Source organism: Bacillus rossius, chromosome 1 (genome assembly GCF_032445375.1).
Source record: "Bacillus rossius redtenbacheri isolate Brsri chromosome 1, Brsri_v3, whole genome shotgun sequence".
Taxonomy (NCBI): domain Eukaryota; kingdom Metazoa; phylum Arthropoda; class Insecta; order Phasmatodea; family Bacillidae; genus Bacillus; species Bacillus rossius.
In genome coordinates, this window is record NC_086330.1 from 267,707,252 (window position 1) to 267,733,146 (window position 25,895).

A 25,895-nucleotide genomic window follows, 5' to 3' on the forward strand; every position below is an offset into this window, starting at 1 on the left:
TCATTGTGAAGACAGAAGTTGAAGATGAAATGCCGACTGTAAAGAAGAGAAAGTATGAACCAGATCGAGAAGAAGAGGACTTAACAAGTACAGAGTCCATGCACAAGAAAAAAATACCGAAAAAGGGACATCAAGTTAATGCAATGGTCCGACCATACCTGACATCGTTTACGAGCCGGAATAATGACACGACCTACGGAGTGTACAGAAAACATAATAAGTGGTTCCTCGGTGCTAAAGAAATAGACTTTCTACCAGGAAACATCGTGCGCGTAGCAGAGTTCAAAACGCGCGGGACTCCGGGTCTGTACGAATTGCTGTTTCGCAGGGAACCTAAAGGATATTCTCACAACGACTTACAAGAGTACAAAAAACTGCTAGAGCTAACCAATGCACATTTTCGCGATAACGATCCAGATAGTGGTGTATATAAAGATGTAGATCATGAAAAAATGGACATTCTCGCTAATCTCTTCAGTGAACTAACAATACACGGAGAAGGTTTAAAAAGGCTAGAAAGTGGTCAGACATTTGACTATGTATATTGGGACGACCCTAATGAATTAGTTGATCGCCTTAGAATTCTACATGCTTCGCTTAGTGTAGGAAACTATTCGCACATCAACGAAATAGTCTCCATACTTGAAGAACTGAAGGAAGCCGGCTGCATACAATGAGTCGAACTGGAATCGCTCGCGAACTTCATGCTCCTGCTAGACGAAAATACCTTCGTCGCGAAGTCATAGTTCGTGGAATTGATGATTTATTCCAGGCGGACCTTGTTGAGATGATACCGTATTCCCGATTGAATAAAGGTTTCAAGTACATGTTGACAGTCATCGATGTTTATAGCAAGTTCGCTTGGGCTAGACCTGTAAAATCAAAGACTGCAACTGACGTAACCAAGGCCATGAACAATATTTTGCGTGATGGACGTGTACCGTCGCACCTGCAAACGGACCTCGGGAAAGAATTCTACAATGCAACCTTCAAGGCTTTGATGAAGAAGTATGGCATTAAACACTACTCTACATTTAGTAACGTCAAGGCCTCCGTTATCGAAAGGTTTAACAGAACTTTGCGTTCCAAGATGTGGCGACAGTTCACGGCTAACGGAAATTACAAATGGCTTGACATCTTGTCGAAACTAATAAGCGAGTATAATTCCACTGTGCATTCTACCACGAAAATGAAGCCAAAGGACGTAACGGACAATCGCCTGCTTCAAACAGTGTTTTCCAACACGAAGAAGAAAGATCCACGAAAGCGTAAAGCTAACGTCGGTGACATTGTGCGAATCTCCAAGCAGAAAGGTATCTTCGAGAAAGGTTTCACTGCAAACTGGAGTCCCGAACTTTTCCGTGTGACACATGTTCGTGAATCAGAGCCTAGGACCTACTACCTCGAAGATTTGGACCACAAACCTATCCATGGAGGCTTCTATGCCGAAGAGATTCAGCCTACGTTGTATCCCGATACGTACTTGGTGGAGAAGATTATAAAACGAAGAAATGGACGGTCCTACGTCAAGTGGTGGGGCTTTCCACCTCGCTTTAATTCGTGGGTGGCAGATGCAGATGTCGAGAAATCCACAAAACTTTAGTAATTTGTCTGTGTATTTTTTTGTACTTGTAGTAGTGTATTGAATTTATGTAATAAATTTTTTTTAAAAGAACTTGTGGTGTTTTTATTTTCTCAAACCTAACACTTTTTTAGTATTTTTTAAATTAAAGTTGTTTTGTATCGGCCAGGGATCGAACCAAGGACCTTAGTCGATCTAATCAATCATTATATGGATTACAAATTTATTTAATGATTTCTGAACTATTTCCCGGATCTCTAGCATTAAAATTACACATTTCCAATATGTTGGTCTTGATGGCTTATAGGATGGTGGTCGTAGAGGATTTAAAGTCTCTTTACGAATGTTGAACATGGTTTATTTAAATTATTATTTTTACATAAGATTAAACATTATTGCATCGATCGGGTATCGAACCGAGGACGGGAATCCATCGAATCAATATGTAAATTAATGAGTGATTTATTTAATGAATTTTGGAACTTTTCCCGAATTTCTAGCTAAATAATTACGGATTTTCAAGATGGCGGCCAAATGACAAGATGGCGGGTGTCACAGCAATAATAAATGATTACTGCACTCTAGCGGATACGAATTAAACTAACATGTCATCGGCGCACTCTAGCCGACGATACAATGATGATGGCTTCCAGCAACGAAGACAAGATGGCGGACATGACGTCATACTAGGTGACGATATATATGCTTTGAAAAAAAGTGGTGGGAGTCAGTCTGCCTGTAGTCACCTAGGGGGAAGGATCGGTCGCCATTTTTATTTTTTTTTTGCACTCGTCGGGTTCGAACCGAGGACTCCGAACTCCGTGTCGTACATGTTTGTTTTTTGTAATTATTTTATTAAAATTTTATTAAATTAATTTTTTTATAATTTTTAAAAAAAATTTCATTAAAATCGGATAATAAATAAAAAAGTTAAAGATGGCGGCCGTAACGGAAATTGCAACGGTGACGTCATCATCCAATATGGCGGAAAACACATCGCCGGAATTTTCTAGAACACAATGACGTCATCCAAAATGGCGGATCCAAGATGGCGGATCCATAATGGCCGCCGGGGTCAAGGTCATACTTGTCCCGTTACGCTATGTCCCGTTACACTCATCCAAGATGGCCGCCGTGACGTCACAATCCAAGATGGCGGAGCCGGCACCGGCACCACCGCCTGAGGCCTGTCCTCGGAAATACTTTCCTATTCTACTCAAAGTTATTCCAAAAGCTTTAAGGCTCCCTCATCAGCCATGTTGCCTTTATTTATAGGCTAGTGCTAAATGTTTATGAAATGAACTAGTGAGAGATACTGTTTTGGTTATAATTAAAAAAATTACTATAAGTATTTATCTGACACAAGCAGAGTTAGTTCGTTCGTTATGTCGCCATTACGATTAACAACGTGATTATTTACATGTGAATTCGTTCCGAAATCTCTGTCTCGCATTTTCTTGAAAACTCAAAAATGTTTTCACCTAGATATTTACTCAAAGTTATTTTCCAGCTGTAAAAGTCACGCAATGATGATGATGATGATGATGATGATGATGATGATGATGATGATTATGATGATGATTACAAAAACAAGAAGTGACTATTTACCGCTATTAGATGTATTTTGTAAATATCGCTTTAAGGACCTTGCCTACTGGGGCACACACTCGGCGTGCAGAGCTTCAGAAGAAACCACACGATTTGAAAACTGCTTAATATATGGGAGTGGTGTCTGTTTAAGAAACGCATTTAAGAAAACGCTGAGGGCGGATGAGTAGTTCTGTTATTTGTGCTTTTAAAATGTATTTTAAGAGGAGTGCTAATTGCAAAAACGCGTGTTTTTAGAATAATTTTTCGGTATGAAACATCCGGTACAGATTCTTGAAAGCACTCGAGAGACTTGCATTACACCTTTTATCTTCATTTCCCCTCCCTATGATGCTATGCGGTTACCGCTCAGTTTGTATAACTGTTCCATTCACGTCCATAGTACTATGCACTAGTTCAGAGTCTTGCGCTTAGAGGCGACACCAAGCTAGAAGCACCAGGGAGCGTTGCACTTATCATTCCACCTCACTAAAAAATACACCCCTGACCAGGCGAAGCCGTTACGAAGACTAAAGATGAAACATAATATTCAAAAGCGCTGTTGTTGTGACACCAGGAATGAGAAAGAACGAAATAACCAACATGACGTGTAAAACCGAGCCTTAAAGTACAACAGGTTCCAGAGCGACTGGCGGTCTGCGGTGGCCGTGAACGCTAAGGCACGTGCGAAGGTCAGTCGGCAGATAGAGGAGGCAAAGTCCAAAAGACTGAGGAAAATATTTTCGGCCTGATCCGTGAAACAGTTTAATGTCAAACACCTGTTTAGTTTTGATAACCTGCCCAAAACTGAGCAGAAGCGGTTCCACACTCCTCGACGCACTTCTAAGCCATTGGCAAACAAGTTACCCAGATTAAAACCGAGTGACGCCAAAATCATTATTTGAGAAATGCAAAAATGTGCGTTTATTTTATAGTTCCAGGCTTCCACAGACGTGAGAGTGATAAAGCCGATGCCATGCGTTCACCGGCTGCTGATACATTTCACCTTCTCTCCGCGTAGCACGTGATGCGGTAAGATGTTTTCCTATATATTTCTTTCATTCGCTTGTGGTCCTTCAGGCCATGTCAAAAAAAGCACGTGATCCAATGACCATGTATGCCCAAGTCTACAAACTGTACCAAAAATTAACGCCAATTTCGCAAACGCCATGAAGTTAGCAGGACAAACGATATCAGTCCTAGTGTGAATATGACACTGGAGTCTACTATTTGCAGTTCTGTTAATTCGCGAAGTTTTACAACAACTGGAAATATAATATTATTGTTTCTCTGCAATATATTATATTGCGAAATAAATCCCTTGCGGCTCGTCATAGAGGTTAAGATAGATTTCGAACTTCATATTTCTGTAAGTTGGAACAAAAAGGGCCAAAGTTTATTTCAACGAAATTGCAGTAATTGCAGTAAGGGTCAATCGTATAAAAAATTGTTCCAGCCAAAAATTTAAGGTAATATTTATAATTTTGCAGTAACTTTGAACGGATTTAATTCCCTGCTTTCTAAGCTATTTATGAATTTCATTATCATTCAAACGCTAATTTTTTATTTCTCCCCTTGAGATAATACTGTTATGAAAAAATGTTTAGCAGATATTATGGTATTCTTACAAAATAAAATAACTTCAAATGGATGCAACATTTTTTATTTAAAGGAATTTACAGTGATTATTAAGTTAAAAAAAAGACCTTTCTATTTTGACCCCGTTGGTCCGATTGTGCACTATGACAAAATCTACCAAGATTTTATATCTCAATATTTTACAAAATAAAATAACTTCAAATGGATGCAACATTTTTAATTTAAAGGAATTTACAGTGATTATTAAGTTTAAAAAAAAAGACCTTTCTTTTTTGACCCCGTTGGTCCGATTGTGCACTATGACAAACTCTACCAAGATTTTATATCTCAATATTTTATCAGTCCAAAAGTAATTTCTGCAAAAAAAGTTAACCTGTCCATAAAAACGTTTTTATATACACACAGGACGCTGGCGACAAGGCTGGCCAGGCAGCCGACGTGCCTGCCTGCAGGAGGAACGCGATGCAGGTAGCGCCCACCCTTCTATTGCCACTAAATAGTAATACAATTAGCAGCGCCGCCTCTCAGTATCTCAAGGGTATGCGTGAAGTGGCGTAACTAGGATGCTATTTTTATCATAGCTTCGAGTGTTACGTCGGTGGTTCTGATGACGCGACTTTTCCAGGGCGGGACGGAGAGGTATACAAACAGGGAGGATGGCCAGCAAGGGCAGTAACGAGGGTGAATGACAACTTGGCGAGCGATAGCGGGCGACGAGTGACGGCTTCGTGTGCGAAGATCGGATAATCGAGGGTCAGGGAATCGGGGGACGGTTTGTGCCGCGGCGAACGAGCGAGCAGTGCGAAGCAGTGTTTTGGGACTGAGGTGCGTGGAATGAGATAAACAGTAGAGAGTGGGAGGAGTAACAAATGGACTTACGAAGGTGTGATCAATCTAAGGACAAACTTTTAGATAAGAGTAAGTATGTTAAGAAATAATTAATTAAATCTTAATAATGAAAACTGTATTTAATTAGTTGCGCATTTCTTCCGGACATGTTTTCCCACTTATATATGTATATATATGAGAGAGAAAGAGAGAGAGAGAGAGAGAAAGAGAGAGAGATAACTGAGCTGACGACGGTTTTGGGGTCTGAACAGAAAATTTTCAGATTTCGGACCATGGGAACGACTGCAATAGGTAGTTTATCTTGTGTCTACCTAAAAAAAAAAAAAAGGGCCGAGAAAGACGAACTGTCACAAAATACAGTAAATTTATGGACTTATCAACGAAGATATTACATTAAATGAACGAAAAGAGTTCTTCGTAATTCCAGATAACTGTTTCTTAGTCAAAATTACGCCGTATTCAGACTTCCTAGTTCCGTGCTCCGCTGTAAACAAAGTAATCAGGAAAGTATAAGAAAGAAAGGCATTCTTGATGTTGACTTGACAAGTTTTTGATTTGTTTGGTTGGTATACTAAGATTACGATTGTGGATTCATGTTCAATAGCCTACAAGTGAAATAAGTAGTCCAAACTTACGAAGATAACAGTAAAGGATCCCTGGATAATTTGTAACCAGCATTCTTCGTACAAATGTAAGGTGAACATTTTTAACGGTGTACATAAATAATATGTTTGTAAGGTAGAAGTTACAAAAATTCAATGCCACCAACATATTAAATCATATACAGAACACCAACACACTAAATAATAATTTATTACAGTTCAATGTGTTGCAAGAGTAGTTGTTACTCTACCAACCACCCATCAGATAATTTCCCCTAAATTAACAATCTACAAGTGTTCTGAGTACATAAATTTGGTTCAAACAGGTTTGCGTTTTAGTGTAAATTCCTTATAAAAATATTTCACTCTATGGTTCAATATATTTTCACAAGTATTACACATATCTTGCTATTCTAGCAAAATTAAGTTTTTCTGGAACATATAATTAGAATATCACTTTTGCAGTGTCACATTTTAGAATAGAAACCATAAAAAATGTATTTTTTCACTACAGAAATAAATGCGTACAATATAAATATTATATTACATAAGACCACTACTAAATTTTAATTAAAATTTATCTGCTGTGGAAAGTAAATATTCACTTGGGTGGTAACCCCCCCCCCCCCCCCCCCCCCACTTTTTTCAACTGTGATTTGTGCCCCAAAAGTAAGCATGCACCCAAAAAAAAAACTCGACCAAATACAAAAACATACGATACTGCAATGTTTTAAAACACATCTGTGTCTTTAAACATTTATGCGGAAAACATAACCTAATATCACACACAAAACAACTTTATGGCCTAGGAAAAAAAACTATCCAAACAAATACTTTCATAAAATAAAAAATCTACGCTCGCAAATTTTTATTATATGTGTTTAGTTTATATGGCAATTAATATTCTTTGAGGTTATAATAGTTTGGCAAGTAAAAGCCGGACTACATTCGCAACAGCACGTGCACAGAAAACGAACATGGAAGTTGACGTACACAGATAGCAGCTGCTACAAAGGAAAATAGCACACGAACAGGAAAACATCACGCTAACGGCGCACAGAAAGTTGTCGAACTGCTAACTTTTCTCCGCCCTGTGCGCAGAATTTCTGTGCGCAGAATTTCTGTGCGCGACAAATCAGCATGCAATCGTTATAATTAATAAATAAACACAAGGACAGCGACATAGAGTAACTAGCGATTATTTTTCTATGTGAATTAAAAAGATAAATAGTGAAACAATTCCTAAAGTGGTGTTTATTTGCGAAACAAATGTTTGTAGTTGATTATCCCTGGTCGTTAAAAACTAAATGGCATACTCAAATGCTTGAATTAAGGTAATCAAGTGCTTAATATAAAAATAGACGAAAACAATTTAAATATCTGAAAGTGAAAATTTCCAAATAAATAAAAAAAAACGTTAGAATTTTTCGAACCGCTATGTTAGGTGCGAATGTAGCTTCGAAATGTGTGATGAGCGTGTGTGACGATGCTATTTGCATAATGTTTGCGTGATATTGTGAATGTAGCCTAGGCTTAACACAAATTGATCTTTATCGCAACACTTCCTAACTTCGAATAAAGAAAAAACGCAATTGCGCTATTTAAATGGTAATGTACGCTAAGTTTTACTGTAAATATTAATGCCAAACAAAAATTAAGTTTTCATTAACATAATCTTTGCAGTTGCTGAAATGTAAAAAACACTTTTGTTTGTTCGCAAAAAAAATTTGCTTTGGCAAAGAAAGACTATTAATAGTGTACAAACAACATAAGTTATGTCGCTAGGATTTCCTTTCGCTAAGGTACCTATATATATTTTTAATTGTCCTCTAAAATATTTATAAAACACTCTAGGATGAATTTCACATGCCTGTAACTTTTTTTTTGTTTTGTGCCTGAAATTTAACCTTTATTTGGTGAGCCGGTTTCAGATACGAAAATCTTTTTTCCCATCAGATCTACATTTTGAGGGTTGGCGTATCTAAATAATAAAATATTTTACTTCACAACTCATTTAGCAGTAGTTAAAGTTTTTTATTTGGATCCAGTTTTTTTCCTTCCTTCTTCTATGTACCACTATCAGCTGATTATATAAATACATATTAGTCGATTTAACTTATTGTTTAGCTTCTAACATAACTTTTTAAAGTTCTTTGTTTTTCACGTGGTAAAAATAATGAATGATTCAAACAAGTTGTGTTAGTCATCCTTGTGTATTTTTTTATATATGTGTTGAATACACAGTAAAATAAAACAGAAAAGCCATTTCTGATTTTGTTAAAAGGGCTAAACCTGGTTACTTTGGCATTAGGCTTGGTGACCATGATACAGTATGGACTCCACACATTGTGTGTACGACTTGGACAACACCTACGGCAGTGGACTAATGAGAACAGAGGAGTAAAAAATTTGTGTCCTAATGTTTTGGAGGGAAATTGTAAAATAATTTGATGGCTGTTACTTTTTGTATCGTGAATATTACCGGCATAAACCGGATTAACCACAAGTATACATATCCTAATTTAGCTTTCGCAAGCCGACATGTACCTCACTCAGATTAAATTCCTATTTCAAGGTTCTATCAGCTTCAAGAGATCTCTCGGGACAAATGTCTTATGTCCGATGTCCTTGCGCTACGCACCAAGGAAGCAACTATTATTACTAGGAAGCATCTTAAAGTCCTGAACTATTAAATCAAATTGAGTTAAGTGACTTAATAAGGGATCTGATTATTTTAAAAGAATTATCTGAATTATTTGTTTCTAGATTAAACTATTCGAATCTACTTAACAGTGGAACAATAATAACTTTCTACCGCAATAGAAAACAATATTTGCAATTTCTCTTCTCTCATGAGGATGATCTTGTGTTTGGTCACGATGTTAGAAGACTTTTGATAAAAATGGGGCTTCTTGAATGTTTTCAAAATGATCGGCGACTGTTTATTGACAGCTCTAAGCGGAGTTTGGTATACTTTTTTTTTTTGCACAAAATCAACGAATATAGGTTAATACCAATTGCTCACTTAACAAAAATTTATATACCTATAATACCATAGCTTTTGTCATGGAGATTATTACGTTTAATAAACATGATAAGTTTGTGTAGACTTAAAAATAGGTGGCGTTACCACGCAACTGAAGGACCAATTCTTTAGTAGTTGAGTCGTCTGAGGAATTTTTCTCATTTCGTGCATAGAAAATGCACAACTTTTCTAAAAAAAATTCGTTGCTTGTGGAAATTTGTATGGCTAATTATTTAGGAGCATACTCAGGAAACCCGTACGGTCTACTTTAGCGCTTTGTTGGTTAAGCATACTCAACAGGTTCACTGAAAGTAGTTGTTGCTCCGGCGTGTACAGCAAGTTAGTTAAAATCTTTGTTCGATGTAGCAATACCCTTGTTTCCGTTAAGATAGGCTAAACATATTCAACCGGCTTCTTCAATAAGCATGCAAGAGGATGATCTACACCTATAGTATGTTCTCCTTTATAAGCAATATATAATATCATTGCTTCCTATGCCTATGGGATAGCAGAGCCAAACAATATCACAAGAGTGGCCTACAAGATAAAACATAGTTTTTGGAGAAAGAAATGTCATGTGTGAACCCTTAGTCGAACTAGATAGAATAACCTTGCCTCCTCTGCATATAAAGCCACAGTTAATGAAACAGTTTGTAAAAGCTCTTTATCAGGTTAGCCCTTGCTTTGTATACACCGGACCAAAGTGCCCAGAATAAGTACAGGAAAACTTAAAGGTGGGATTTTTTACTGTCCTCAAATCGGACAGCTCATGAACGATCCTCATTTTGAGATTCATGAATGAGATCAGAGCAAAAATGGTGGATCTCACTTGTACTTATTATCAAGAACTTATTGTGCAAAAACAAGGCTGAAAACTGCGTTGAACTAGTTAACAACATGCTTAAAAAATTAAGATACCTTAGTTGTAATATGAGCATAAAGGTTCATTACTTCAACAGCCATTTAGACCGTTTCCCTGAAAATCTTGTCGTTACTAGTGAAGAACAAGTGATCATTTCACCAGGAGGTAAAGACAATGGAGGAGCGAGAACAGGGCAAATGGGATACTCATATTGACGGCAGATAACTGTTGGACAGTGTAAGTAAAGAGACATTGTAAACAAAGTTAACTCAATAGTTCTAAACAAAAAAAACTTTCTAAATGCAAAAATATTCTTATTCTCCTCGATTTAAATATTTTATTCAGTAATTGTAGATTTACACGAGTATTTCTGTGTTTTAATTTTTTCCATCCACTTAAATGTATTACAAAATTGATTACGGAAAATATGTTTTTATGTAACATACTAGAAACCTAATTTAATGTGTTAAACTATATAACGCTGTTGTCATATATCACTAACAGCCGATTGGCAAAAACTAATGCCATATTTGTACAAAAAAAAAGGCCCCAAAATATGTGTTGGGCTACGATTTTTATACCAACAGTTTTATTTGATTTGACAGCCTAAAAGTAATGTTTTGCGTGCAATTTAAACCCGTGTACGAACTCGCTCTCTTCCTGTAAGCTATCTATGTTTTGAAAACAGCCTAATTTGTAGGTTAAAAATAGGTATATATCTCATTTCAGTTGAAAGTAAAGTTGAAGCAGATTGAATAAATTAGTGGATATTGTCGGATTAACTATTTTGGCTTTCACAGTGGCTGTGTTTACCGACGTTGCGCTCTGAATTGCAGCATACATCTTCAAGGACAAGAATCAAAAGAAATTTGATAGGGCTCCATACATGTCTGTCAGACCTCCCACGATTGGCTACCACAAGAAGTCCCCCAGCAAGCATATATTAAGATCTACCACATCCTAGCCCTCAGCTGATTAACAACCCTGACGATATAGCAGCTGCAATTAATGGATAGAGAAACGACGGTACACACTAACACTGCGACGGAACTCAGCCTCGAAAGTTAAGAAGGTAAAATTGCAGAAAACTCTGCCAACAGATAATATAAAATTTATAAAGTAAGAAAATAAACCCTCTATGTTTTTTTTTTCATATCTTCCGTTAGAATGCATTAAGTTTAACATGAGTTTTATATATTATTCGCAAGATTTTGTTTCCCTCGAATGCGCCAAGGGCACAGTCGAAAGACATTCGAACCAACTAAGGAGAGAGCCAGTGCGAGTCAGTGGTAGCTAGTGCTAGCCAGTGTGAGCTAGTGCTAGCCAGTGTGAGCTAGTGCTAGCCAGTGTGAGCCAATGCGAGCCAGTGTGAGCAAGTGCGAGTCAGTGCTACCCAGTGTGAGCCAGTGAGAGCCAGTGTGAGCCAGTGAGAGCCAGTGAGAGCCAGTGAGAGTCAGTGTGAGCCAGTGCGAGTCGTCAGTGTGAGCAAGTGCGAGTCAGTGCTACCCAGTGTGAGCCAGTGAGAGTCACCAGTGCGAGTCAGTGTGAGCCAGTGCGAGTCGTCAGTGTGAGCAAGTGCGAGTCAGTGCTACCCAGTGTGAGCCAGTGAGAGTCACCAGTGAGAGTCAGTGTGAGCCAGTGCGAGTCGTCAGTGTGAGCAAGTGCGAGTCAGTGCTACCCAGTGTGAGCCAGTGAGAGTCACCAGTGCGAGTCAGTGTGAGCCAGTGCGAGTCATCAGTGCGAGTCAGTGTGAGCCAGCCTGAGCCAGTGCGAGTCAGTGCTAGCCAGTTTGAGCAAGTGCGAGTCAGTGCTACCCAGTGCGAGCCAGTGAGTCAGTGTGAGCAAGTGCGAGTCAGTGCTAGCCAGTGTGAGCAAATGCGAACCAGTGTGAGCCAAAATAATTGCCTCAATAATTTTTTTATATCAACGCGGCTAAGGACCCTCTTAAAATAAAATTTTAATCTATAACTATATTTGAAAAATTATTAAATGATTAAGTCAATGAAGTTGGACAAAAACCTCAAACACAGCTTTAAAATCTTGTCAAACTATCAAATGAGCGAAATATTAGATATTCAGATTTAATTTTATTTAAAATTAAAATATTTAAACTTGTGCCGATATTTCATAAATAAGTTAACTTTTAAAACATCTGTAAAATTTCATCACATTTATATTTGTTGCATAATAAATTACGGCCTGTGATCTCTAAAAGTAATCGACAATTAATTCGCTTTAACCAGATAAAATATTTCATATAAAACACAACCACTAACAATACTTTGGTATTTTACATTTATAACCTCTTTAATATCCCACGTGTCCTTAACCATCTTAAAAATTTGTTGAGACAGAAACGTAAGCCACACTGCACACTGTTATGATTGATTCTTTCAAATGCGAGAAATAATAGATCCAATCTAACTCGGCAACTAAAAATGGCTACGTTGGTGAGGTTTTTGGTGTGGTCATATCCCGCCAACATTATTTAACAACTTTATTGGAGCTAGTACTTAAAGTATACTAAAAGAAAAGCACAAATGCACCTCTTCCGCGGAACATAGAGGGAGGATATATTCTGGTAACCTCTCGCCTGGCTTCACCAAGGTAACAACAACAGGCCAGATTTGAGCGTATTCCAACCAGTTATAATAGGTGTAGCTGTACAGTTATGAATAACGGTAAATGTACGGGCTTTTCAACGAAGAAAGCGCCTTAAATTATCGAAGAGTACGTCGTTATTTCAAATAACTGAAATTTCGTATATTAACTTCCTAATTATTATTTTTTTCGGTATAAACAGGATAATCGCAGACATGTTACAAATGTGTGATTTTTCATGAGTCTTAGCTAACTTTTGTATACTTTTCTTATACATTTAAAGATGGTTATTGGGAGTTCATTTTCAAATTAAGTGAACTTCGCATCCGTAAATTTACAAAGTTAACGATAAATGGACGAAGATCACTGGATAATTTGTAACCAGCGTTTTTTTTGGAAATATAAGATGGACATTTTCAACAGTGTTATGTCACTTGTTTCAAATTTTGAAAGTTTTCAAAAAATGTCCATCGCAAAAGCCACGCCTGACGCTTGTTCACGACATGCACGTTGTTCACCAACACTGTTGACACAAGTGGTATGGAGTGGTATGCGGGATGTTGGACGAGATTGGACGAGGTTGGACGAGTAGGAGCCGGCCCCTGGGCGGCGAGGCGCAGCGACGCGGAGGAGCCGGGAACAAAGCCCCCTCCCCCTCCAGCGGCGGGCCGCGTGACGTCAATGGTGACCTCGGCACGTGGTCAGCTGCGGCGGAGCGGCTCCAGAGTCGCGCTCTCTGGCGGCTGCCCGCCGCGACCCCGCCGGCTCCGGCACCCGCTGGCCTGGCCTTTTACATATTTCTGCTATATTTCTCATTTTCGACTACCTATCCCGATCGTCGGAATGTCGAGGCATAAATCACGTCTTCAGACCTATTATAACTTGTCGCAACAACAGATTCACTAACAGGCTCTAGTCTGTAAGTGCCTCGAGGAAGTAACTCATTATTTCAGGTGGGCGACTCCAACTGTCACGACAATCACACCAGTTCACAAATGCCGACTTCAACAAGTAGCCAAAGCTAAGTCCTATGCCATGACGACCCAAAATATTTATCACAGTTGCTTCATTGCAAGCGGTATCAAAATATTTGAAATTGCAAGATGGCGAGGCCTAATGCCCCTTAAGCCGGTTCTACAATGGCACAGAAACGGAGACGGATCACACAGAACATCTAGCTATCGCGTCTGCTGCTTCCACAACGCACGGGAACGTAACAAATGGCAACCAATGAGATTGCATTTGAAGTTTACGGAATATCAATTTCCTTTCAAAAATGTATTATATAAGTATGATATAAATGTATAAGTTCATCTGTAATTACTGTAAGTATAAAATCTTGACCTGAAATGGGAGGCACCCCCTTAAGAAGCGTATCTTTTTTAGGTAGATTTCCAAGAAAAAAGAAAAAAAAAAACCTACTGAAGACGTTACCATGGATCGGCTTCCGGAAAATTATTATATAGTTTTTGGTTTCATTGTCCATAGACTCCAAAACCATCGTCAACTCAAATATATATAAACACACATGTACACCTATATATACATATAAAATTTTTGTGCAATGATAACGTTGCAATTATTCACAAATCACTTCCAAACTGATGCGTAAAATCTTGTGGTGGAAAATTCATTCGAGTTCGTTAATGGGCAATATCCGACCAAAGGGATAGAAATGGGGAAGATTTTTTAAAACCAGAAAAATCGTTGTTACTCCCATAATCTGGAAAACATCACATCCGTTTGAACGTATTATGACTTGTAGGAGTAATACCACAATCTTTTGTCTGAATAAAATTTTTGACACGACCAATCATAAATGCAAGTGGTTGAGAAAACAAGGGTTAGAGGACAAAAAAAAATCATAACTTTGTTTGTAGGCACACCATCGAATTCGTTCGAAGAGTTTGTAAATCTTATAATTTTTATCTAAAACTTTTGTCTAAAACAATTTCTGATAACACATACCATTATTGCAAGAATTTGAAAGAACCTGGTGTTGGTATAAGCAAATAAATAAAACTTCCCTACCATGTACACTACCGAATTCATTCTTATTTTTAACTGTCTAAATATTGACTAAAACTATTGTTAAAATACAATTTTATCTAACGTACCATAACTGCAAAAGGTGGAAATAAAAATGTTTTAAAATAAAAAAAATAGTCATAACTTTTTAAAAATAATATATATCAAATTCATTTAATTTATTGTATCCATCCTAAACTTCATTTAAAACTTTAGGTGAAACAATTTTTCACTAAACGAATTATGACCGTAAAACAGGGGTTGAAAAAAAAATCCAAACTTTCTAGGTATCAAATACGTTTGAATTTAATTTCAACCATCTTAATAGAATCTTAAAAATTTATGCAGAGCAAAAACATTTTACGACCATGTTAAGAATGTTAAAAAAAATTCATTGCTTTAGTTGGCATATAATATGAAGCAGACCCACGTGTGGCAGCATGCACTCGCATACATTAACTTTCGTGAACATTGGGGGATGTATTACGTGTATTGGTGTGACTAAGTATTATTCAAACTAAAAGTTGCAGTCCAATAGATAGGCCTACATTAAAACAAAATTTACCTGAAATATTTTAAAAACATATATTATAAACACTAAGTACATGTATGTATATGTTTTTGTTTAAACACAGAAATGAGTCTCAAAATACTTCCTACAAACAAACCTTAACCTTATTGATATGATTAAACATTCCAGATTAAACAATAAATATTTCATTAAAAAATTTAATTACGAAATTTTTATTTTTCATGGCGTCGAATATATGTAGGATAACAATTTGTTGTGTCCCTATAGTATGATAAACGCTACTCTATCTCTACAAATTAATTTTAACTATGGATTGTAATGCCAGAATTATAACGTAATTAAGTTATTTATTTCATGACTATAAAGAATATCATAATGTATTAAAATATAGTTGTACTATTATAACGTTTACTTTGGAACACCAATACGCTTAGTACATCCTTCAATGTTCGCGAAAGTTAGTATATAAGGATTAATCAAGCGTGTCAGCCATATTTTCGAGATTTCTGAAACTTCCGCAGATGGCAGCCCCGTGTTTACACTTTTCCGTTCTAGTCTCGATGTCTGATCCATTACTATATTTACACATAATTAAGAAAATAATACTAAATAGTTTATTAGGAATTTATTAAATTAAATAAATATGTATGCATTATTTAAAAAAAAGCGTATTAAGATAAATGTTCAATCCTAATGATAGTTATGGTTATAATGATAGTTATGGTTATAGTTATCCTACTGCATCTAGGATAGCTTACATTTAATTATATAGATAAATTATACATAAATATTTATTATGTATATATTGCTATATAATTTCGATAATATATTATCATACAAATAACTTAATATTAGGTAAATTTAGTTTCTTATTGTTTGATATAAATAATTGAAAAGAGAATTACTAGTCATACAATTGTAAACTATTCGTAAAAGTGTGAGATTAAAAGGACCTACCTAAGTCTCCGCAAAAAAATAAAATAAAATAACATAGCTGCTTTTATTACAAGGTGTTGTTTATTAGTTGACCTGCAGAGTTTAAAAAAAAAAAGTTAAGAAAGAGTAATATATGGAAAAAAACGAGATGAGGACTGTCAAATTTGGGATAAGTTACATTATACAGAATATACCAAATCATACTATATATATTTACGTTCATCACTCCTCACCGACTCTGTAACGCCAAAGAGATACGTATACCTTGAAGAAAATCGTATCATGAAGCACAAATATTAGTCTTCTCAATAGCAGGGGCGTAGCCAGGGGGAGGTTTTAGGGGTTCAACCCCCCCCCCCCCCCCCCAGCACCAAATCATTTATTAATTTCTTATTAATCACTCAAACAAATTTCATATTAAAAATTAATAAAACTTTTACCATTACAAAATTTAAATTTAAGTACCGAAAACCGCTAAAATAGCACTATTTTAGTCCTTAAAAACCAAATTTTCCCGGGGGAGGACCCCCGGACCCACCGCTTTATTACGCGGGAGGGGGAGGGGGCATGCTTCTTAACACCCCCCATACACAAATCCTGGCTACGCCACTGCTCAATAGTGATGTGTATAAAATATAAAATGGAAGTATATTAATAGAGTAACAGTTGAAATACAGTCAAATAAGTGGAAAACGCCTTTAATTATTAAATTGTTTGTTATATTCATTTTTGAACGGGCGCCCTCCACCAACTGAAAACCGCGAATGGGCAAGGCTAATGCGTAACAAACCGAAGGACGTAACTGAGCCGACACTTCCTGCATCACGCTCCAGTTGCTCGTCGCGATCGTTTGTCATCGGCAGAGACAAGCGATATGCGCGTTATTTTCCCGCGTCAGGATTGTCTCCAAACAGTTTTACGTAAGTTGTCCCAATCTACTGTCCATTGACTGCTGCAAAAATTTCACCTTACGTCCGGATTGCATGTGATTAGTTCATCTGTAGGAGCAGGCATTTCTCGCGAAAAAAAAAATCTGAACGCCTATTAAACTGCGAAAAGGTATACTCGCAACAGCGTTTTATCCTTTGTGATTGGGGGCCGTCTGCAAGAGAAGCAGTTCATTGCCTTATCGACCGAGCCACTCAGAACGCGCTTCCTTCCACACTGAATTACTGTGAATAGTTATTACAGTAGACATGTACCTGGAAGAAAATCACCCAATCTAGAGACACAAGCGATGCTAAAGTATTTTAACTTTCAGCTAGTGTCGGAATCTTTTTGCAAAATATGCATGACACTCGTCATTTGACATTTGTATACTTGACATAGTTCCTTGGCCTTCAGAACAAGTCAATCCTGCGCCTATGATCCAATGGGAACGTATTTATAATGTATAATGATAAGAATTCTAGCCGCTCTCCGAATATAATAGCGCGAATTTTGCTGGTCTTTAATCATTGAAGACCCAGATATGAAGATATTAAAAAAACATAAAGGCTTGAAAATGTAAATTTCAAAATGGTGGCAGATAAAAATCAGTACCTTTAGGTTTGCACTGTTGGAATATGTACTTTTTAAGTGAGAAAATTTCAATTTTTTTTTAAATGAGTCAGCAAACAAATTAATTGAAATTGGGTGATTTTCAATGGAATAACCCTTTATTATTATTATTATATTTAAACCACCATCATCTAAACTTAATTTGAAGAATTAATGTAATTATTGCGCACTGAAGTCGACGAACGACCAAGAGGCCGTGAAGGAAGTGTGTGAATCTCGGACGCCAGATTTTCGGTATGTTTAACTTATTTTTGTTTCTTTTCATTTTTGCTCCGTTCAATGTAATGTCATGCAGGTTTTCTTGTGTCTGTAGTGATTTTCTTGTGCGTGCTGCGTGTAAAAGCTTGCTTATGATTGGAAGATTCTAATGACACCTGCATTTGTTAAAGCAATCACGTCATGCTTGTGGTAATGTAATACCTTGGAGCCGTACAGGCTCGTATAACTTATCGATGTATCTGTACTTTAGTTGTAACTTTTTATGTGCGGTACGAAAAACATAAAGTTAGAGTTGTAAATGCATGCGTGCATCGTAAATGTAAAATGTTATAAATTCTGTTAATACTTCCTAGAGGCATTATGTTTCATATAATTAGTGTGTCACAAATGGCTACAACCACGACGTATATTAATTAATGTGTTTAAAAATTCGCACTGTTTTGTATTTACATTGAATATTTGCGTTTGGCAGTTTTGTATTGGCCTAATCTTGCCATGCCAATTTAATTATCATTACTTGTAATTTTCCCTAAGCTGTTAAAAGTTTTTGTATATCATTATTCACGTTGTGGATTTGTTTTCCAGATTGCCTTTTTATATGTTTTTGAATAAACATAACCGAAACTTACCTAACAAGTTTTTTGCTATTTCAGTAATTTCTTAATTACTTTATAACACACTTTTATTGGTACTCTGCTCTGTGGGTACTAGAACCCACCCTGGTTTATAGTGTTTTGACTTCCTCGCAGTCTTGTAGTCTGTCTGGACTCGTGTAGTCCCGGGACGCTAAAACTGAAAACTTTTAAAATAAAGAATAAAAAAAAATATGCAATGATTTTATTGGAAAATTCATTGATCTGTAAGAGAAATTTTTTTTTAAATAGTTCATAAAAACAAAAAATTTAAAACACTGTACATTTGTTTTATGTTGTTTAAAATGTTATTAGTGCATAAAATATTTTTGTGAAATTACGACTTGAAATTTCACACTTTCAACGAAAACCTGTGTGTATATGTGCCGTTAGTAAACAAACTCACATAAATAATATGTTAAGAAGAAAATTAGTTTAAGTTCTGTTAGCAAATCGTCAAGTAGAGTGTCTAGCAATTCCCACAAACCAATTGTCTGACATTTCCGTGAATTTTCCAGGCACATTTGTTCAAGTATTTTATTATTTTTGCTAACCAAAACGTGTATTTTTTTATTAAAAACAGATATATAAATTTTTGAGCTTTTCCTTAACATTTCCGGCCTTACTCACGGAATCTTCAATGACGTAACAAAACTATTTACACAGTACACAGAAAAAAAAAATTGTACTTTAACAAAATATTATTTTGGAAAAAAGTGGCTAAGAAACAATTTGTAATACTTTAAGTAAGATACTGTAACTTTGTACAACACATGGCTATTGTTATTTATGCATTTATTAAATACCGTTTTAGAGATAATACTGTATATTTCTTACGGAAATTGGCGCATACTTCTATATTTAAATTGAGGTTTCAACCAAGCATTTTTTTAAACCACGGAATAGATATTTGAATATTAAATAATTAGACTATTTTGTTTTAATATGCTTATCAGTGTACGTAGTTAATACTGGGAAGCTATTAAGGAAACGGTTGACAAATAACTTAAACTAATGGAGGTACTGGGACAACACAAAGCATTAATGCCCGGGTAAGAATCAGATCATAGTATTACTGCAAACACTATTTTGTAGTGAAACAATTGTTTTCATGAAATCGTACAAATTTACACACGTCTGTAATTTTAAATAAATATTTCTGTTTAAAAAAAATTACAGTAAAACAAAAATCCAGGAAAATATGTACAATGACTAGTTTCTTACAGCACACTTTAAGGCACTATAAAGGATTAAATTAAGCCTTACTTGCCAAAAACGTACTCGACACATAAAAATTTGCAATAAAAAAAAGATATTCATTGCACAGTTAAGTATGCAATTCAGTCTCTCACCTTTTTTATAACCGGTTAATTTAAATACGTTGCTATAAATTAATATTTTATATTGAATTTACTAGAAATTTAAAATCTAATTGCCATTAAAAGTTTTCCCTGAAGCTGGCCATTCTAGTCATGCACAGACGGCGTCGTGCGCAGAGGACAAGAATTGGTTTTAGTTGTATACTAAGTATATGCTTGGTAGTACATCACGATATGTACGTCATAACAAATGCTCCAAGGGAACGGGACGTCTGAGACACATTAAAATGGAGCCATAAGCGTGGACAGTTCCCAACGCATCCGAAGTTCGCCGTTTGCTCGTGCATCTTCAAGGTCTGAATTAAAATAATAATAATAATAATAATAAAAATAATTTTGTGATAGTTGTTAGTTTTACTATTTTAAGAGTATTTTAGTTGTTGTAAGTTAAACGTAGTCCAGCTTTAACCTTTGGTAAAATAAGATTAAGGTTGAATATTTGAGAGAATTTTATTTATTACTTTAACAAACCGCAAAATAGAGAGAGAGAGAGGGAGGGGTAAGATGCACGAACGCGAACTATTCGGACGCCTGCCTCTATGACAGCCAATGTGAGCGATCACTCACCCCAGCATCACTGCACAGCGCTGGTCCATCGGCCTTGCGTCCGCTCGAGCCGTCGGCGAGTCGCTTCGACAGGAACTGCGGACAGAACGGACAAAAAAAATGTCGCCGTCATAGCACTGCCCCTGCGTTGCTAATTAAGGCATCCTCCGCGTCAGCTACCGCAGAACCTTAAATTTTATAAGCAAGTGGGAAACGTGGCGGACGTTGCAATGAGTTCTCAAGAAACTCCCCCCACCCCAGGCATCATTTCATCACTGCTACATCCACATCACTTCAACCCTCAACGTGTCCAGTAACCTCTACTCCAATCATTCATCAATGATTCAATCATTCAGTCCGTACAGAGAACATACAGAATGAGTGTGAATTCGACCCGACAAAATTCGAATGCATGTTCATCACGACAAAACAGGTTGAAAACCTATTTACGACTTATAGTCTAAAGTGCTTTCAAGGCTTCCACATCTTTGAAGTTGGGGCTGAGCAACACTTTAATAATAAAAGCTTTGCTCGCGCAATTTCAGGGTATTCTTGATACCCATTGAAAGCAAAGTATGCGATTCATTCAAACCGTTTTACCAAAGAAATAAGCACAATAAACTGGCAGGTGCAATAAATGTTTAATTCATAAAAAACCGTTTAAGAATAATATATTTGAAGTGTTTATGAGTATTCCTTTTTTAATTTTTCGTACAGATTAAGTATTATATTTTATAACTTATGTTTTAGTGTGTACGAATATTTATTTTACCTTGATGAAATCAAACCTACATATTTTTCCTTTCATGGAGATATTAAAAAAATTGTTAAACACGCAACTGTTTCTTTTTAATTAAGTTTATGCCATCGTTTACACTAACACTTAATTTTATTATGTTAAAGCAATGGTTAGAATAAACAATTAATTTAACCTTATTACAAATACCTCGGTTATTTTAAGATTTGTTGTTACAATCGCATCTTTATTTGAAATTACGAGTATAGATATAAAATTTATTATTTAACATATTAGTTATTTTTAATTATGGTTAGTATTACTTAAAAAGAAACTTTTAATTTTTTTTACACATATCTTTCCCCAAAGTAATGCCTATGTAATTCAGAAGTAAATATAGCAATATCCGTTAACCAAATAATATCAAACTCATCCCGTTGATTTTTTATACCGCAGATGTAAACTCCAAAATAATTATAATAAACTTACATTATTATTTGATTTTAATATATCCTGCTAATACAGACTTAGTAGATTCCATAACTTTGTTTTAATTTTTAAATAATATTTACCCCTGTGATTTTTCGGAAAACGTTAAATACGAGAAAATAGCTTAAAATATGTTTAATAATAATTTCCATTATCTTAAAATTATGTGTGACAGATTGCACGTTGATGTTGAAATTGAAACATCGTAAACGAACATTATTTCTCAAGTATGAAACTTGCAAACTTCCGGAATGTCTTGTCGTAAGTCACGCGTTGATATGTTGCTGACTTAGTTGGGTTTCGCTTGCTGGAAGACAAACTACTGTTAAACCCGCTTTTAAAGTGCAAAAACGAGTTTTAAGTAACATTAAAAAAGTCTTGAGTAGCACTGAAAACGAGTCATAACATTTCAGGCAATAATTTGCTGCTTGTTTATCCTACACGACTCCCGCAGAAAAGGGCGGGGGAAGGTGTGGGTGTGTGTGGGTTTTTCTCTCCCTCTCTCTCTCACACTCTCACACACACTCACACACACTCACACACACACTCTCTCTCTCACTCACGCACTCTCTCTCACGCACTCTCACTCACACTCTCTCTCTCTCACACTCTCTCAGTCTCTCTCTCACTCTCTCTCTCACTCTCTCTCTCACTCTCACTCTCTCACACTCTCTCTCACTCTCTCTCACTCTCACTCTCTCACACTCTCTCTCACGCTCTCTCTCTCACACTCACTCTCACACTCTCTCACACTCTCTCTCTCTCTCACGCTCTCTCTCTCACGCTCTCTCTCTCACGCTCTCTCTCTCACGCTCGCTCTCTCACGCTCTCTCTCTCACACTCACTCTCTCACGCTCTCTCTCACACTCACTCTCTCACGCTCTCTCTCACACTCACTCTCTCACACTATCTCTCTCACACTCTCTCTCAACACTCTCTCACACTCTCTCTCTCACACACACTCTCCCTCTCTCTCTCACTCTCACACTCTCTCTCACAAACACACACACTCTTTCACACACTCACACTTACTCTCACTCTCACACTCTCTCTCACAAACACACACACTCTTTCACACACTCACACTTACTCTCACACTCTCTCTCACACACTCACACTCTCTCTCTCTCACACTCACACTCTCTCTCAACACTCACACTCTCTCTCACACACTCACACTGTCTCACATTCTCACACTCTCTATCTCACACTATTTCACACACTCTCTCACACACACACTCTCACACACTCACCTACTCACACACTCACACACACACTCTCACACACTAACCTACTCACCACTCACACTCTCACACACTCGCACACACTCTCTCTCACTCTCACACACTCACTCTCAAACACTCACACACACTCTCACACACTCACACACACACTCACTCTCTCTCACACATTCTCACACACTCTCTCACACTCTCACTCTCTCATCAAAGTACGTTGGCTCGCGTTTTCGTTTGCATCTTACCGTTTTCTGTACATAAAGAGTGAATCTGAATTCGACCAATTTACTTCGACTACAGTTTAAACGCAAAAAAAAAAAATAGTTCTAAATGTATACAGGTTTTCCTAGTTCTTAATGGTAAACCTCTGATAATCAAAAGCAACAAAAAAAACTCTACAAGTTTAATTCGAAAAATCCTTCATTCGGTAGATATCTCTCCCCCCCCCCCCCCATTTTTTTTACATTTTCACTACCTTACAGTAAAAAAAACAAACTTGTAATTACAGCTGTACTATAATCTACAACAAATCTGACTGAACCATTACGTTAGATAGAGGCGTCATATATTAATAACTTAAAACATTTCGTTTAATTAACTGCAACGTGGTCTTAAGGTAAAGCTATCAACAGTAGGCAGCTATTTTTTTTTTTTTTTTTAATATTTCTTCACAAATATCTGGAGTTAGCAAAATAAAGTACGGCAGAGGACGGGCCTCAATACTGGGCTTATTTACACGTTTCGTGCAATACTCTCTGGCTATAAAAACAGATGTACACACACACACTACTAAAAATTACAGTGAATATGAAGACTTTTCAATTACACTGTTCAAAAATAAAAATAATTTACGGACTTTTCACAGAACAATTCTCTTCGAATATGCGAAGATTCCTTCGTAATTTATGAAAACGTAGTGTTCGTAAAAAGAACGCCTAGTTAGACTTCAGAGTTTTTTTTTTTACGTATAAACAGGGAAAACAAATGTGCAAGAAAAATGTTTGTTCTAGCAGTAGTCTTAACCAGTTTATGGATGTTTTGCACACATAGAAAGATTATTATTAAGGATTAACGTTCTAAGTAGGTGAACTTAGTACATACCCGTAAATTTACGTAGATAACGATGCATTTAAGAAGATTCTTAAAAGAGTTTTAGCAGCCTTCCTCATAAAAATAAAGTAAAAATTCTTAAAAGTGTACAGAATTTTTTGTTTGGTTTTATTTAACTGTATCTTCGTAAAAACCAAGCAGGATTCCTACTTTCGAGTTCTGTTCTGTATCATGTTAATTAAAGTTAACATGCACTTGGTAGGAAGAAGTATGTGCTTTCTGCAGACTTGATAAAGTTTTGAAGGTTTTGTTAATACTCCAAGGTGATTCTTGTAATGAAACACGATACCAGGAAAACTACGAAGATATCCTTAAATTCAAGAAGTTTCTTGGATAATTATAAACAGCATTCTCGCAAATACACGGTGAAAAAAAGTTTCAACAGTATAATAGGTATATTTGGGTTTGAATATCGCCTAATTTGTTGGTCGCCTGTAAATCGAAGTGGCGGGATAGTAGGTTTATACAAGAACTTCAAAATGTGCACACAGTAAATAAATAGATATAATAAAATCCCTTTCGTCACAGCCTACAGGCGTAGGTAGATTTCGAGGTAACTATTATTTTTTTGGAAATATTCTGGAAACTTCTATAAGCTCTTGGAACTTTTTATTAACTCAATGTAGCCGAAATAATATCCTATATGTTCGTAAATATTCAAAAAAGATCGATTTAATTATTTATCATATTCCATGTACTGAAAATATTTTAAATGTTCTTTTTTATATACTTAATGCATCCAGCGTTTAATGTTTTAATGAATTCCATGATATGCCTAGCAAGGAAGGTAGGTAGTCATGAAATTATTTTTGATCTACAAACACTATTTTTCATCCCTTGAAATAATACGTGGTAGTATAAATTTTTTGGACAAATGTTTAAAGTAAAATAAAGATAATTATTAATAAATTCCGACGAATTTGATACTAAAAAAAATCATTTCTTTTTAATTTCAACCCCTGTTTTTTTTACGGTAATAGTTCATTTCATCAAAAATTGTTCCAGGCAAAGGTTTAAGATAAAGTTTAGGTGTATTACAATAAATTATAATGGAAATGAAAGTAAATTTATTTTAAAAAGTAATATAAAATTTACAAACAATTTGAATGGATTTGATAGTGTACACACAAAGATAGTTATATATTTTATTTTAAATCCTACCCCCTATATTTTATCTCCTTGCCGCAATGGTACGTCTAATCAAAAGTATTTCCAGCCAAAATGTTTAGATAATAATTATGAGATTAATATATAATCTGTACGAATTCAATATTATGCCTACGAACAAAGTAATTATTTTTTTAATCTGCCAACGCCTGTTTCTTCAAACTCTTGCAGTTATGGTTGGTCGTATCAAAAAATTATTCATACAAAAGATTTTGGTATTACTCCTACGAGTTATAAAACGTTCAAACGGATGTTATATTTTCCATATTACGGGAGTTAGAACGACTTTTTTTTCATAACCTTCCCCATTTCCACCCCTTTAGTGGGATATTGCCCATTAACGAAATCGATCGAGATTTTCCACTACTAGATTTGGAAATGATTTGACCAAAATTGCAATAGTAATCGTGTCCACAAAGTTGTGATATAGATATAAATATATATAGATATAAAATATATATTAACATTTAAGTTGACGATGGTATTGGGGTCTATGGATCATGAAAAGAAAAACAATATAAAAATTTTCCGGAAGTCGCTCCATTGTAACGGCTGAAATAGGTAGTATTTCTTTTAAAATCTACCTAAAAATAAACCACAACAGTTGCAATCAAAG

At 36.1% G+C, this 25,895-nt stretch overlaps 1 protein-coding gene across 3 annotated transcripts in view; it reads right to left on the reverse strand.

Moving 5' to 3' along the window:
* The window catches only part of LOC134527580 (inositol-trisphosphate 3-kinase homolog), a 533,915-nt gene that overhangs the window by 317,385 nt on the left and 190,635 nt on the right, over positions 1-25,895 (reverse strand). For all 3 annotated transcript variants that reach the window (XM_063360382.1, XM_063360383.1, XM_063360385.1), the window contains one exon: positions 20,561-20,635. In XM_063360382.1, the coding sequence (XP_063216452.1) occupies positions 20,561-20,635 (75 nt within the window). The remainder of the gene's footprint in view (positions 1-20,560; positions 20,636-25,895) is intronic.